Genomic DNA, 17,232 nt, shown 5'->3' with positions numbered 1-17,232 from the left:
GACAACCCATTAACCACTTTTGCCTAGCTTAATTACTCCTTAATTATATTGGGCTTTAGTGAGTGTGTGTATATATATATATATAGGAAAAGAGTATGGGATAAATACTTTAACAATTATTTTAACACATTTTTCAGTCTTGGGGTCTAAGATCCAAGGGTCTAGTTGGTTGCCACATATCATGCATAGGTAGTAGTTATTATTAAGGGTTAATTACATATATATATATAGTTTAAAACAATAATGCTAAGAATTTTAAATTTAGATCTCAAATAATATATGTCTCAATGCTTTATTTTTGGGTAAAATAATATGTCAATGTTTTATTGAATCATACATAATTCATTTTAAGACTTATTTATTTTACAACAAGTAAAACACATATAAATAATAACATATTATTTAGAATTTAAATTTGGAATACAAATTTGAATTCTCTAACATTATTAATTGTAATGTTTTTAATATCTAAAAACTGAAAAAGTAAAGAAACCCATCAGCCCCGACTTCACTCCTCTGCTGCCATCTTGCAGGCAACCCTCTCCCCAAAGATGAGAGAGAGAGAGAGAGAGAGAGAGAGAGAGAGAGAGAGAGAGAGAGAGAGAGAGAGAGAGAGAGAGAGAGCAGAATAACTCGATGATCATTCTAGAGCCTAAATCTGCTGTCACCAAAACAGTCTCCTCCATGTATCCTATTTAATATGCTGACACCTGTACCTCCACTTAACAGACCTTAGATGTTGTTAACTTATTAAAAAATAATTAAAAATAAAAATACACAATACGCTATTTCTCTCTCTCCTTCGATCTCACAATCCAAGCAAAACTCAACCCTTTTTCCTTCTCCCTCCATCTTTTGACCTTTATCCATCGTCACTTTTTCCACTCTCTTCCCCCTGGAAGTTGCTATTTGATTCATTTTTCCACCTCTGCTGCTTCAAGAAAAAATTATGCTCCAAAACACAAATTAACCCATTATACTCATTTTTATATATTCAGCAGAAAAAAGGTTAAATACTTGAATGAGTTTAATTAGTTCAGTAATTATACTCGTTTTTACTATAATCCAATTAAAAACTATAATTAACGATTTGTTTCAATTAAGGATTTTCGTCAATTCTGTTATAACTTCCATTAGAAATTGGTCATATAATATACCAAACACATGACTAATTTTTAAGAATAAGGGTCAAATATTATGGATGACAGTCGTTGATCAAATAAATAAATGTTTTCCTAATTGAAATGGGAAAGGTATAAATTATTGAACGGAATGGTACGTGGCCTAGCTAGAAATCAAGATTTTTGAATAGATTTGAGCAGAAGCCAGATTTCTCATGCCATAAAACATTCATAAAACATTTCTTTAGCCCATAGGATCATAGTTGTTAGATCATGGAAATTAAACATAAAACAAAAGCTAGGAGATCAAGACCATTACCGTTGAAGACCTTAAGGCCCTGTTTGTTTGGCCGTAATGCTACAATTGGAATAGGAATTGTATTCCATTGCTTGATTATCTAGTAATGTAATGACTTTTAACTTTCCATTCTAATGTTTGAAATAATTTAGTAATTGAAAACATGAAATGATTTGTAATAGAATAAAGAATTAACACTTTTCCAATTTTATCCTTTTCTTTTAAGCTAATTCTTTTTAATTATTTGTGGATGACATGAGTTTAACTGCTCTCTTGAGGATACCTTATATATTCCTTTATGGTGTGTTTGGATGGAGGAAAAAAACTCGGAATTTAAACAAAACTCAGTATTTAAGAAATTACATGCTCTAATTTCCTTGTTTGGGTCAATAAATACAGAATTTTGTAAATTCTAGGTGGAAAAAAACTTGGGATTTGAAGGCTGTAAATTCTAACTTTAAATTCCACCGAAATTGGTGTCATTTTCAAAATTTTAATTTTTACAAAAGAAAAATAAGTCGTGTCGACCATGTCGACACTACCACCACTGTCGCCAACGTCACCACTACTAACACCACCACCCTCGCCACCCCCGCTGCCACTGCCGCCACCAACACCACCATCACCATCACCATCACGATCATCGTCACCGCCGCCACCACCATCACCGCCATTTCCAACACCACCACCACCACCGCCGTCAACACCCCAATTTTAACCACCATCATTTCTCCCACCGCTTGTGGGCCATCACCCCTACCAATATGGTCAACTCACCATAAACATCATTTTTATTATTGCCACCATCACCATCACTTTTTTGAATTGATGCATCAAAAATTAAAACTACCATAAATTCCATATGTAAACTCCATTATGTTTACATGTTATCCAAACAAGAGAATTTACATATTCTAGAATTTTAAATTACATCGTTTTAAATTCCGTCATTTGTGAATTCCTTAGTAATTTCAAACTACTTCATCCAAACGCACCATTATGGATATAATTATATGGACATATTATTTATTAATTAAAATGCTTCTAATATCTTAACTAGGTTTTCTTGAGAGTATCCTACATTAGGAGAAATAATTTTTCCTACATTAGATAAGTAATTAAAGTCTTATATAGTTCCGATTAAAAAAAAAAATTATTTCATAGTGATTGATTTATATAGTGTTGGGCCTTTATCTATTGTTTATTGGTGTTGAGTTGAATGTTCGAATTCCTTTCATGTTATACACTTATACCATGTTAGACGTAATTGTCACACATGCTTCAGCATCATCTAATCTGAATTATCCACGTATTTGACTTAAGTGACACCATACGTGTTGGCGTGTTGAGATTATCCCACACTGGATCAATGAAGCCTTAGAGAGTGATTTTATTTAATACATCTTCATCTATTTCCAAATAGTTTTAGTTGGATACACCAATTTTTTTAAGGCGATTATTTATTCAATCTTTCTTCTTCTTTTTTTTGGGTGAAAAATTTATTCAATCTTTTATCGTAATTGGGATCATTTTATTCCATAAAGGGGAAAGTAATCATGCTTACAGTCTTACTTTAGCCGTGAGTGCTTCCTCTAGCTCTCACACAAATTAAAGTTATTGGTTACTTTTCTTTTTTTTTCTTTGGATAATAAAGTGATTGGCTGCTTTAAGTTTGCTTTGTGCAAAAACAAAACAATGCTATGCAAAGTTTGGCACGGAAATATCTTCTACCATGGTTCCACAATGGGCGGCTGAGAGAATGGCATTGTAGGCCCCCACCCAAAAAAAGTTTAAGATGATGATGGTAAATTTTTTTTTTTTTCCACAAGATGCAAAGTTTGACCATTGGATTATCATATATCTTGATTATTTTAGTGTTTATAGAAAGCTTTGTGATTGTCTATATATATTTTTTTTATTTGGGAGAAGGGGATCAAAACTTGGGTGAAAGTGGGCAATTTCACGGTCATTCCAACTGAACTACCCAACAACTGTTCTGTATTTGTTTATTTATTCTATCATAATTAGATGACCAAATAATTTTTAATTTAGTTAATTTTTTTGTAAAGATGATATATATATTATTAAGTAAATACCTAATAAATAGACTATTCGAATTATTAAATTGCATTGAGAGTTGAACTCACATGCAATCATATTTTATTCTTATCAAAGAAATTCCTAAAGATGATCCTCCTATATCTATATATATTCTATCAAAAGAGTAGGGTCAAAAGAATAGGCAAGGCAGGCCCTATGGCCTACCACTATGCACCGGCAAATGTGACCCAAAAGCCCAAAATGGGTCACATTACATCCACTCACTGCGGGCCGGAAAAGGTGAGCCAAAATGGGATGTAACCCAAATTGTAACCCACTTCTGGGTCACAGATGTGAGCCAAAATTTTTGAGAGCCAAATGCTGGCCGGGCCCACCCACGTGAAGGAAAGCAAGCTTCCCACTTGCTTGCAGCCATACTGACACAATACCAAAGCTATTTGGGATAGTGAAGGACTAGCGCATGCAAGGAAAGTGAGATGCACCAACGGTCCAAATGGCTTGACCGTGGTGATGAGCGGCCAGCAACAAACGACCGTTGGGCCTTTTTTTTTTTTAACCCAAACCAAATTGCAAGGCCTAGATTAAAGGACCGTTGATTATCAACGGTCCAAATCGTAGCCAATTAGTTTTTTTTAAACAAATGATTTAAAAATTAAAAAAAACACCCGAAATTTTTTTAAAAAAAATTCAAAAAAATGTTTAAAATTGTCCAAACCCTCCAACAGCTATATTCTCAAATGGGTGTATATATATCATACAAAACTCATAGTTTTTCATCACAAACTACAACTTTGTTTACCAAATTTGCACAATTTTTTTTTTCTTTGTCATGGCTCCTAGAGGAAATGCTTGGGGGGTAGCTGAAGATGAAGCCCTAGTGATGGCATACCTAGAGAGGTCTCCCGATGGTTGTCTTGGTGCCTAAAATAGAGCCGACGTGCTTTGAGAACAAATTTATCAAATTTTCAAACGTAACATAAGGGGTGAAACCATTCGTAAGGTTGGCGGCGTTAAAGCACGATTCAAAGATATTGCGCGTGATTGCAACAAATTTTATGCTTGCTTATTGGAGGCCGAGCGAATGCGTGCAAGCGGTGCAAATGATGCCAATGTGGTAAGTTTTTATGCATTTATATATTTGTATGATTATTTTTTGTTTTATCAAATTATCAAGCATGTTTATATATTTGCATGATTATTATATGTTTTGTTTATAAATGAAGCATATTTATATAATGGTATTATTATTTTTTGTTTTGTTTATGTATCAAACATATTTATATATTTGTATGATTATTTTTTGTTTTGTTTATAAATGTAGCATATTTATATAATGATATTATTATTTTTTGTTTTGTTTATCTATCAAGCATATTTATATATTTGTATGATTTTTTTTTTGTTTTGTTTATAAATGTAGCATATTTATATAATGGTTTTATTATTTTTTGTTTTGTTTATTTATCAAGCATATTTATATATTTTTATTTTTATTTTATTATTGTAGTTTACGCAAACACTTGAAGGTTTTCGAAACAAAACTGGATTTAAGTTTCCATGGGTGCACATTTGGGAATAAATAAAGGAAAGTGCAAAGTACGCTGCGGTTCATGCTCCTGTCCGGTTTAGTGATCCAGAGACCCCCGTCACCGACGATGCCGACACTCCCGCTGATGATAATCATGAGGAGTCCGATCCAGTCATACCACTTGGCGAGGACGAAAACCCACCACCATTTCAACCAATAGGTTCATCGCGGCCAAGGCCACCAGGGAGAAACCATGCAAAACGGGTCAAGGCAGCCGAGCCCGTCCAAACTCATATGGTTGAGGCAGTAAATCATTATAATGAAAATTCAAGGGTTTTCATAGAAACGAGACTTGACAGGGAGCGTGCAAGGAGTGAAAGAGATGCCGCAAATGAAGCAAGAGAAAAGGTGAGGATCGAGAGGCAGTTAGAATGGGAAGAACAAAATATTATGGGCCAAGACCTCTCCAAAATTAATGAGGGGCAACAGATGTATTGGGAGCAAAAGATGGCTGAAGTCATTGCAAAGAGGCAAATGCGTGCTAACCACAATTTGGAGTACACTCCATCTGAATACTACCCGGTTCTTTCCAACCTCAATCAGTCAAACCAAGGGTACCCGCCTAATAATTAGAATGAGACCTTGTATTATGTTTGCTCTTTAATTGTGTTTTTTATTTTGAATGTTAATCTTGTTTTAAATTATGTTTGCTATTTAATTGTATCCTTTAATTTGAATGTCAATCTTGTTTTAAGTCATGTTTGCTATTTATTTAAGTCATGTTTGCATTTCCACCCAACATTGGATTCTAACTTATTATGGTACAACTCCAATGGATGCATGCATGCTCTACAGTAGATAAGACTAATGCATGCTATCATTACTGCAAAACAGGCATATTGTTGAAAACGACTACTCAATCAAAGTGCATGAAATGACTACACCATCATAAAGCAAATGAATGTGGACCATTAAATCCTTATCTCAAATGCATGTGGTTTTAATATAAATACCACTATATTTATCATGTTACACTCAATCTTATTTCAGGATCATTTCTCATTCCATAAACACTAAGATGAATCCTTTGTACGTGTATTCATCCTCCTCCTCGTCTTCGGACTATGATGCTGAATGGGATAGGGAAGAGGATGGAAGGGAGATGGTGGGTCAGTTGATCATGTCAATGGGTCATACTGTCGTCGCCGGACGTCCAAGGCATGGCGGGATTCTTCAAGTCGCCGGTACACACACCGGAATCGAGAAGCCTCCCACGAACGTCTCATGGACAACTACTTCATCCCTTCGCCAATCGAGGACACCGTGACTTTTCGTAGGCCATACCGCATGCACCAACCGCTATTCAATAGGATTCTCGAAGCGGTTTGCCTCCAGGATGAGTATTTCCGTCTAAGAGTTGACGCTCTAAGTAGAGTGGGTTGCACACCTCACCAAAAGGTGACTGCGGCACTGCGAGTGATGGCATATGGCATTTCGTATGATTTGGTCTCAGAGTCAATGACCATTAGCCAAACCACTATACGACAGTAATTCTTGAAGTTCGTGAGAGCCATCACTGACGTCTTCGGACCAGAATATCTCCGAAGGCCTACCCCGACCGATTTGAGAAAACTTTTGCAAAAGGGGAGCCGTAGAGGATTTCCAGGTATGATTGGTAGCTTGGATTGCATGCATTGGGTATGGCAAAATTGCCCAATGGCAGAGCAAGCTGTTTACCGTGGGCATTATCGTGTCCCAACAATTATTCTTAAAGCCGTTGCCGGTTATGACACGTGGATATGGCATGCAAATTTTGGTATACTTGGGTCGAATAATGATATCAATGTGCTGGACTGTTCGCATCTCTTTGATGATATGATTTCCGGCCAGAACAACAGGATGAAATTCACTGTGAATGGGATAGACTACACCATTAATTCCATACTATCTTGCAGATGGGATCTACCTTCAATGGTCAACTCTTATTACTCAATTGCACAGTCCCGTTCTTCCCCACCACAAGTTGTTTGCCGCTCGACAGGAGGGATACATGAAGGATGTGAAGAGGGCATTTGGAATTTTAAAAGCCCGGTGTCAGATTATAAAACGACTTGCTCGTTATTGGCGTCCAATTAAGCTTGGGTATATCATGAAGGCGTGCATAATATTGCACAATATGATCGTGGAGGATGAGCGCCCTGAGGATGACTGTAGGGATGACCTAATAGACTCAGAAGCGAGCACTAGAAGGGTAGAAGCTGAATATGAAGGTGTAGAACCATGTCCAACCGGTGCCGCTCCATCATCATTACCTGAGATGAATATTCGTCGGAATTTGCTTAGGGATCGAAATGTCAACGAATCCCTAAAAACCAATTTGATTGAGCACATCTGGATCCGAGAGGGGAACCCACCACTTGCCCCAACCCATTGAAATCGGAATCATGGTTCATCAATGTAGTTCTCATTATCATATGTTAGGTTAATCTTCGTTGTTTATCTTCGAAGTTTGTTATTTGTCTTTGTATTTGCCGTTTAAGTGTGTTTGTGTTTGTCAGTTGTAGTTTGTGAAATGAAATAAAGGCATTGATTTCTCTTAGCTGACATGACATGACACAATCATCACATGCTTGCAAAATAATTCACTGAACCAATGACAAGACTATACACTGACTCCACACTCCATCCCATGCACAACACTGTTGCTTCACATGTGAGATTCGAGTATCTATGAATCCATCAGGGAATCCAATGGGGAAGTTATCATGTTTTTTTCCCTATAAATACCAAGGTTTAACTATAAGGCCAACACATCCACATAACTATCGTTTAGAAATGGCTTCCTCTTCCAAGCAAAGTGTCGGTGAGAGCTCCAAGCAAGGCGCTGGTGAGAGCTCCAAACAACAGTGCGATCAAAGCTTGTGTAAGTGCCTCCCTAACTGTGCTGCACCATTGTGCGATTATTGTTTAATGATGGAGCGTGCAAAAGAACCAGACTGGAGGTTCTGCAAGTGTTCAGATGATATTTTGTTCCCTTTGTGTGAATTTTGCATGAGATTGGAGCTCAAGGATCTAGCCAACCACCCAAATCTTCGCCACCTATGGTTGAACCACCTGCCAGAGCCGAAACCACTCGTGCCATGCACCTACGGGAAGAACCCTCCGGTTCAACCATGTGATGAGTGTGAAACCGAACAGAAGATCTCAGATTGGTATAATTACGGGGGTGTCAATTATTCGTCATTGGACTCCGAATAAAAAGTTCGCTTCATTTTCTGTCATGTCGAATGCAGTTGTTGTTGTTGTTTTTTCTTTAAATCATCGTATTGTTCTTGTTTTTTCTTTTAGTAATCGTGTTGTTCTTGTTTTTTCTTTAAATCATCGTGTTGTTTTTATTGTTTGTGGTTGTTAAAGTCCCAATGTTGTAAAGCTTATGTTGTCTAATTTATGAAATTTTCTTATTTTAAATATATTCAATATTGACCTTATTTTAAAGATCTCATTAAAATAAGACCAATATATTAGTTTTTATTATAATTGAAATTTTAAATTATAAATTAAACATCACTTAATTAATATTAGCCATATTTTAAATATGTATAAAACACTGTGACCCCAAAATGGGTCACAGCACCATTGCAGTAAGAATTGGGTCACAGCACTCATTTTGGGTCACAAAAAATGGGTCTTACCGTAGTGGAAGGCCTAAGGGTAGGCCGAGTAGGCAGTCGCCTAGGGTGCCCTAATCTCAAGGGCCTCGAAATTTTACAACCATTTATATAATATATCTTATATGTTAGGCTAAAAAGCCTAAAAATTTTAATATGTGCCTCCAAGTTTTTAATATATATATATATATAGTTTTTTTTTAAAAAGTTCTAATTCAAAAGTAAAAATAGCCCAATTAAAATAGGCCCATCAATTTGTTAAACTCACCAACTAAACAGATACCTATTTAATTTAACTAAGTAAATTAAAGAAGAAAAAAATAGTTATAGAACCCCCAACGTGAAAAAGAACCCAGAACTCAAATCCCCTTATCCCCAAATTTCTAAAACAAAACCTACACTAAACCCTTTTATCTCACACTCAAGAAATTTTGGTCATAGATCAATTTACACCCAACGTGAGATAAGTTGTGTTGTTGTCGTCTTGGATCAATTTAAACAAGGTATGGTTTTTTATTCTTTGAGAAAAATTGAAAAACTATGGTTAAATTCGTTAAATTAATTGAAAACTTTTGTTTGGTATATATGTAGTTTGCTATATGTTTTTTTATGTTATAATTTTTATTTTGAATTATTATAATGAATTTTTTGAGTACTTAAGAAAAAATAAAGGCTCAAGTATATTTATATCCACAAACTATAGGGTCTATTTCAAGTTGGTCCACGAATATAAAATATTTTAAATTTCTCCATTAACTATAGGGTTCATTTCAAGTTGGTCTACGAACTAACAAAAAACATACAAAATGGTAGATAAAATCGGGTTGACAAAAAAATCGAACCGAATCGGATGATTTATGTATATATTTTTATTTATTAAATAAAAGTTATATATTTTGAATAAAAAAGGTATAAGGTGTTTTTGGAACATGCTGTGTTCAAACCTATGACCACTTGAGGAGAGTGAAAGTGTGAATTCCCACTACAACATTTAGTCACTTATGATATTTAAGTATATGCAATATATTTATAGGCATACTGATACTTGAAATATAATAATTTATAAAATTATAATTGGTATTCTAAACCATAACCTTATACACTAAACCATAAAGTCTGAAACCTTATACCTTAAAAATTAACCCTATACTCTAATAATTTTAGTATATAAATTATAAATTATAGTTTTGGACTTTTAGTAATATGTTTACAATATAGAAACTATAAATTATATAAAATATAAACTAGTAAAATTTTTAGACTTTTTGCAATGATAATATTTAAATAGAGACCTAAAATAATATCTTTAAAAAAAAGAATGATATATAAACTATATTTAATTTTATAAATTATTATATTTCAAGTATCAGTATGCCTATAAATATATTGTATGTATTTGAATTTCATAAGTGGTTAAGTGGTGTAGTGGGAATTCATACTTTGACTCTTCTCACAAGGTCATGGGTTCAAACCCCAATATGTGCAAAAAACAACTTACATCTTTTTTATTCAATATATATATAACTTTTATATAATATAAAATATATAATAAAATATATAAATATATATAAATAATCCGGTTCGGTTTGGTGTTTTTGTCAACCCGATTTTATCTACTATTATGTATGTTTTTTGTTAGTTCGTGAAGTAACTTGAAATGAGCCCTATAGTTAATGGGGAAATTTGAAATGTTTTATAGTTCGTGGACCAACTTGAAATAGAATTTATAGTTAATGGGAAAATTTGAAATATTTTATAGTTCGTGGACCAACTTGAAATGGATCCTATAATTGGTGGATGTAAATATACTTGAGCCAAAAATAAAATACATGAGTGTGTATGAAGGTCGAGATGACTATGGCCTCATTTATATTGTTCGTTTCGGGCCCCCGAAATCTTTGGGCCGGCCCTGAGAATAGGGAACTTGGAGTTGCCGGCCAACTTAAGCCTTGAATCGGATTTCGAATTTCAAAAGAGAATGAATTACCAGCTCAATCAGTGTTAAATTATATATATCTTATTCTTATCACGTTTTCTTTATGTGCATGACACAATATTATTACAAACTAAATTAATGTTCTTGCATGTTAATATTGTACGTTAAACGTTAACAGTCAAGCAAATGTGGGGGAAAATTGAGTCCAAATTAATCTACTGTCACCAAAATTCGTCTCCTCCCTATTTAATTTGCTGACACTTGTCGCTCCACTTAACAAACCTTTTTTTATTTTTTATGAAGTAACAGACCTTAAACACTATTAACTCATTAAAAAATAATTTAAAATTTAAAATTTAAAATACACAATAGTTTAGCTAGCTAGGACCAAGGTCCAAATATTTGAAGGAACTCAAGTCTTAATATATAGCTTAGCATACCTGGCGACTGGTGTTGTATGTGTTGTTGTGAGTACGTAGGGGTAGGTGAGGAATTGGGTGAGACCTTTTTAACCTAAAAAAGAATCCTGGGAACTGGAAACGACACATCTAGGATTCTAGATCTAGGCAACCCAACTAACACGCAAATACTTATTATATATAGGAAATTAATTAATTAATCTGTGATCATTAAAAATGATAATTAACGTACTCTAAAGTCCTAGCTATTTAATTATATATATGGATGTGAGTAAAATGTTTTGTTTGGTACCCAAAGCTTGCTTAATTATATATATGGGATTGAAATACATGTACCTTTAGGCTGAAGAAAGAAATAATTGCAGAGTTATGCTTGCTGGGAATATTGGAAGGTTTCTTTGCATCATGCTTATAGAGATCAGAATTCTTCTGCTGATCATTTAGCTTCATTATGCTCTAGCTTGGTTCCTGGTGTTCATTGGCTGCTGATGTTATTGGTTTTTCCACTGCTATGGATGTGTTAGTGTAGTTGCTTTGTTTTTGGGCTTCGGCTCCCTTTTTACCCAAAAAAGAAGAAAGAAATAATGAAGGAGCTATATATGCATACACATATATTGCATTTAGTTCATGTACATGAAATTAAGCTAACAATTAATATATATATATATATAGTAAGTACTACGTACTAGTGATCGCCCATCGCTGATCATCAGAGGATACATCCGGCTGTGAGGCACCGCCAACAACAACAACAACAGCAATGGAAAGAGTACCAACGGCAAGAGCACTATAAGTGTGAGCCTCGTTTCAAATGCAGGACAGGACTGCACGGAATAGGACTGTATCCTATAAACAGGATAGAACAGACTAATTCAATCATGAACCACTTTTGAACAGGGGACATAAATCCTTAGTTATTTAGGATTATAGTACCAAATGTGATTCCAGTCCCAAATTCTAAATAAGCCCACCAAACATGACACAAGGCACTATTGTCCATTTTAATTGCTTAGTCTTGCCCAGTCCCATCCTCCAACAAGGAGAGTACTACTAGTGCCTCTGTTGTCATGCAGAGAGACATCGTTCATCAACAACAGCATGTTGGGAAAGAGATCGAAAAAGAAAAAGTACATATAAGTAGTAGTCAAGTTCATGGTCGCTCTCAATCTGATCCATTACACCATGAACTACAAGCACGTAACAGCCTGCTACATTGTTATTCCCTACTTTTTACATGAATACATAAAACATATGCATACATACATACTACATAGTTTGCATGTTTTCAATCAAAAGGCTAATCGAAATTTGGAGATGCTTCTTTACCATAACGTACTCTTTTGTAATTAAGCATTGACAGATGCCTTGGATACCATGTTGGCAGAGTTATTAGTAGGCCAGCCTTTGGTTTCCACCAAATTCTCCTTCACATCCTCTAAAAGCCCTTAATTACCACCTTGTCCGGCCACTTTCTCTTCTGTGAGGCTCTCAACACCTCCTAGCTCCTCCCTTGCTTTTCGATTTAACATAAGCTGGAACACATGCATACAAGTGATTGTTTAGTAAAAAACCAAAAAGAAAAGGATCTCCCGTTCCTTTCAATATTAGACAACCATTGGACTCCAAAATTTGGAACTGAAGAATCAACCAAAAATTATATCAAGCTAGCACCCTCCCTCCCAAGCAACCCTATCTTATAGGCTAGAACCCTGCACGTTGCAAACCAATAAACATGTTGGGGACTGAGGATTGGAATGAAAGTTTTGACACCATATTAGATAAACACTGAACCAGAAAAGTTTAAGTGATTAAAAGAATGAGTCAACAATATTGTATATTAAACTAACATTCAAAAAGGAATATATTTGCCTTAGGAGCTGGAATTTTAGGTTTGTACCTTTAACTGCCCTAATGGAAGATGCACTAACTATTCTTGGTGAACCAGATTGTTGCAAAAGTGGAATAAGCGCCTTAATTGGTTGCTTGCTTCCGTAATAGTCCGTTTTCAGACAATTCCCACTACAAGAAAAACATATTTGGGCGACGAGACTTTGGGTGACGAACATATATTCGTCGCCCAAAGTAATTTGGGGCGACGAACAAGAGCATTTGTCGCTCAATGTCATGCAGATTTGGGCGACGAACATGTTCGTCGCCCAAAGGACGTTTGGGCGACGAATAACACGTTCCTCGCCTAAAGTTACTTTGGGCGACGAACTGATCTCGTCGCCTCAACTCACGCGACAAAAAATTAATTGAGAAATACATTGGGCGAGGGATATATATGTTCGTCGCCCAAAGTGTGTTTGGGCGAGGAAAACGTAAATGTGTCGCCCAAACATACTTTGGGTGACAAAATATTTCGTCGCCCAAAGCACTTTGGGTGACAAAATCTGGTTTGTCGCCCAAACATAGTTTGGGCGAGGAATTTTTTCGTCGCCCAAAGGGTCATTCCCTTTTTTTTTTTTGGTATAATTATATGTATGTTAATCATACAATGCGATCGTGTTTCCAACGATCCGAACCGTTCAATTTTTAATTCCTCATTGAAAGATCAACATTGCAAAAAATTAGGATTATTGGAGATGTAAAAGTTATGTAACGGTGCTCGAATGTATGAACGATCAAGAAATTGCTAATACTAATCAATGGAGTAGATGAATTCCGATTTGGGCGATTTTTTGTAGGAATGATGTTTGAGTATAAACGAATAAAATGAACGGCTCCGATCGTTGAAATTACAGTATAGTCTTCACAATTCTTGAATCGACAAAGTTTCAACGAAAAAACTATAGAATTATACTCTTCAAGTGTATTTGTATGTAGAAGATTACTTTTGTATTGTGTTTTTAACGATCCGAACCGATCATTCCTTAGTGCCCCACTCAAAGATCATCCATGCAAAAAATTATCTCAATTGGAGATGTAGAAGTTAGGTTTAGCATTTAGGATGTATGAACGATCTTGATTCTTATAATAATAATCGAACGGGTAGATGAACTCCGATTGAGCCGATTTTTTCCAGAGTTGATCTTTGAGTATGAACATATATGATGAATGGCTCTGATCGTGATAATCACGTTGTGGTCTTCACAATTATTGAAGCTACAAGGTTTTAACGAAATAGTTAATAGAATTTTATTCTTCAAGTGCAAAAACCGTTCATGCATATGTACGTACAACCTCATATGTCGATCGTGTTTTCAAGGATCCGAACTGTTCATTTATTAGTTTCTCACTCAAATATTAATCTTGCAGAAAATTAGATCAATTGGAGATGTAAACATTTGGTATCGGAGCTTAAATGTAGGAATGATCGTATTGTAATAATGGTTAAGGCGAGGAACTTCACATTTCGTCGCCCAAAGGGGTTTTGGGCGACGAATTTATAATTTCCTCGCCCAAGATCACTTTGGGCGACGAAATTTGTAGTTCTTCGCCCAAAGTAAGAATACTTTTTTGTTTACAATTTTATATATGTAATAGCATACGATACGATTGTATTTCCAAAGATCATAACCATTCATTTTTTAATTCCCCACTCAAGGATCATCCATGCAAAAAATTAGCTCAATCGGAGATGTAGAAGTTAGGTAACGGTGGTTGAACTTATGAACGATTGTGAATTTTCTAATACGAATCGAAGTATGAGATGAATTCCGATTTAGCCGATTTTTTGCAGGGATGATCTTCCAGTATAAACGAATAGAATGAACGGTTCCGATCGTTGAAATCACATTGTAGTCTTCACAAACTGTTGAATCGCCAAAATTTCTACGAAAAAGTTAATAGAATTATACTCTTCAAGTGTATTTATATGTAGAAGCTCAGATTTCTATTATGTTTTTAACAATCCAAACCGATCATTGGCTAGTCCCCCACTCAAAGATCATCCATACAAAAAATTATCTCAATCAGAGAAGTAGAAGTTAGGTTTAGCATTTAGTGTGTATGAAAGATCATGGTTTTTATAATCATAATCGAACGGCTAGATGAACTCTGATTGAGGAGATTTTTTGCAGGGATGATCTTTGCGTATGAACATAGATGATGAATGACTATGATTGTTGTAATGACGTTATTGTCTTCACAATTATTGAATCGACAAGGTTTGAACGAAATAGTTAATAGAATTTTTTTATTTAAGTGTAAAATCCACTGATTTATATGTAGAACCTTACATGTCGATTGTGTTTTTAACGATCCGAACCGTTCATTTATTAGTTTGTCACTCAAAGATCATTCCTCTAAAATATTAGGTCAATTGGAGATTTAGAAGTTTGGTATTGGAGCTCGAACGTATGAACGATTAATACAAAAAATCAACTTTGGGCGACGAAATGTAGCTTTGGGCGACGAACAGTGCGTCGCCCAAATTCTGAAATTTTGGCGGGATAAAACGGTGCCCTAAAGTCAACGACTTTGGGCGACGAAATCATGAATTTCTCGCCTAAAGTTTCTTTGGGCGACGAATTCATGTTCGTCGCCCAAAGTCTTTCAATTTTAATTTCTTTCTGGTTCACTTTACAGTCCACTCTCTTTACTCCCTCCTCCTTCCCCCGAAGCCTCTCTCCCTCGCAGCTCGATCTCGCGCCGGCTCCTCCGTCTTTATTTCCTCCTCCTCCCTCGTCCTTCCCTCCTCCTCCCTCCTCCTTCCTCCGAAACCCAAAACCCCCCCCCCATCGGCAATCCACCCCCCTCCCCCTCCCCCCAAAAACCCACCCCCCCCCCCCCACCGTAACCCACCCCCCCATCGGAGACCCACCCCCCACCCGAAACCCACCCTCCCCCGAAAACCCACCCCCACCGAAACCCATCCCCCATCCCCAGCCGAGCAGCTCACCGAAACCCCCCCCCCCAAAAACCAGCTCACCGAAAACCCCCCCAAGCCGAAACCAGCTCACCGAAAACACCCCCCCCCCCACAGGTTTTTTTTTTTTTTTTTCAATTTATGTTATTTGTTGTTTTTTTTTTTTTCTAATATTGTGGATTTTGTATTTGTTGTGGATTTTGCATAAATTGGTTGTGAAATTTCTGATTTTAGTGGTAATTAGTTAATGTTGTGGGTTTTTTTAATTTAGTGATTTGGTTGTGAAATCTGAATTTAGATTGATGTTGGGCTCATATTTGACAATGATTTATTTTTTTGGTGAAGGAAGGATAGTGTTGCATTTGTTGTGAAGGATAATTACATTTTTGATGAGGTATGTGTTTAATTTATCTTTTAGTTAAGTTTTTGTATGATTTAGTATTTAATGTTTCATATATAATTGTATTAAATTTTTGAGTGAATTAGTTTGTATGTTAAAATTAATTATAAAATTGATTAATTAGTTTGTATGTTTTTATATGCTAAAATTTAATAATTTGTTTGTATGCTTATATGTAAATTGTTAGATTAATTATAGTTTAGTTTGTATGTTACATTTAGTTTAGTTGTAATTGCAAAATTTCCGATGACGTAGTCCAGCACTCCTCGAGTACTGGGTTAGGTCATGTGGCACGAAGCGCTTGTGCGAAGTTATCAGTCGATAACTTTGTATATTTAATTAGTCGTGCGAAGTTATCAGTGGATAACTTTGTACACTAAATTTAAATTCACCTTAAACCCGTTCGAGAGTCTATTGGACGCGCGCATGGGGCTGGGCATGACTGCGCTCCAATATGATTCTTGAATTGTCCAAATTACCCATGGACAGTTTGGGAGTACACAATTATGTGTTGTGGTTAGCGGTTCATGTGATGTGGTTTTGATCTGAGAAAATTTCGACAACATCTCCTTATGTGTTCTTCGAGTGCATACTAGATATTTGTTTTAAATATCTACGTCGTGCACTTGGAGAACCATAGGAAGATGCTGCCGAAATTTTCCCAGATCGAAACTACGTCGTGTGAGCCAACAACCACGACACATATGTGCATTCTCTAATGGGATAGGGCCCTTACCGGAGGCATAACGAGACGAAGAAGGGTGACGCATCGTTTTCTAATTGTCGTGTAATATGGAAACAGGCATCATGGACCGACAGTGGATACGTAATACGAATCGTGTTAGTGATGAATATTTGTATAGGATCGAGTCATTTATCCAAGTTGCACAGGAACATGTCAATGCTCAGAATAATATAAGGTGTCTGTGCCAGAATTGTAACAACTCTTTATGGAAGACAGTGTGTGAAGTCAGAATTCATTTGGTGAAAT

General features: G+C 35.8%; 1 protein-coding gene across 1 annotated transcript; it reads left to right on the top strand.

Moving 5' to 3' along the window:
- Positions 1-6,724: 6,724 nt before the first annotated feature.
- LOC147299368 (uncharacterized) lies at positions 6,725-7,442 on the top strand. Its single transcript, XM_086230263.1, has 2 exons — positions 6,725-6,863; positions 6,964-7,442. The coding sequence occupies exons 1-2, from the start codon at positions 6,725-6,727 to the stop codon at positions 7,440-7,442; spliced, it is 618 nt and encodes a 205-aa protein (XP_086086389.1).
- Positions 7,443-17,232: the final 9,790 nt, after the last annotated feature.

The sequence above is a fragment of the Dryas octopetala genome, chromosome 1 (assembly GCF_963921425.1).
Source record: "Dryas octopetala chromosome 1, drDryOcto1.1, whole genome shotgun sequence".
NCBI classification, from domain to species: domain Eukaryota; kingdom Viridiplantae; phylum Streptophyta; class Magnoliopsida; order Rosales; family Rosaceae; genus Dryas; species Dryas octopetala.
Note: the sequence above shows the minus strand (reverse complement) of the source record. Positions and strands in the feature narration are given on the sequence as shown.

Excerpts from the sequence above, each read along its gene's own strand:
- LOC147299368 (XM_086230263.1), top strand. The coding sequence starts at position 6,725 with ATGGCAGAGCAAGCTGTTTACCGTGGGCATTATCGTGTCCCAACAATT. Across the intron at positions 6,864-6,963 it reads TGATATCAATGTGCTGGACT|ATGGGATCTACCTTCAATGG; the intron begins GTTCGCATCTCT and ends ACTATCTTGCAG.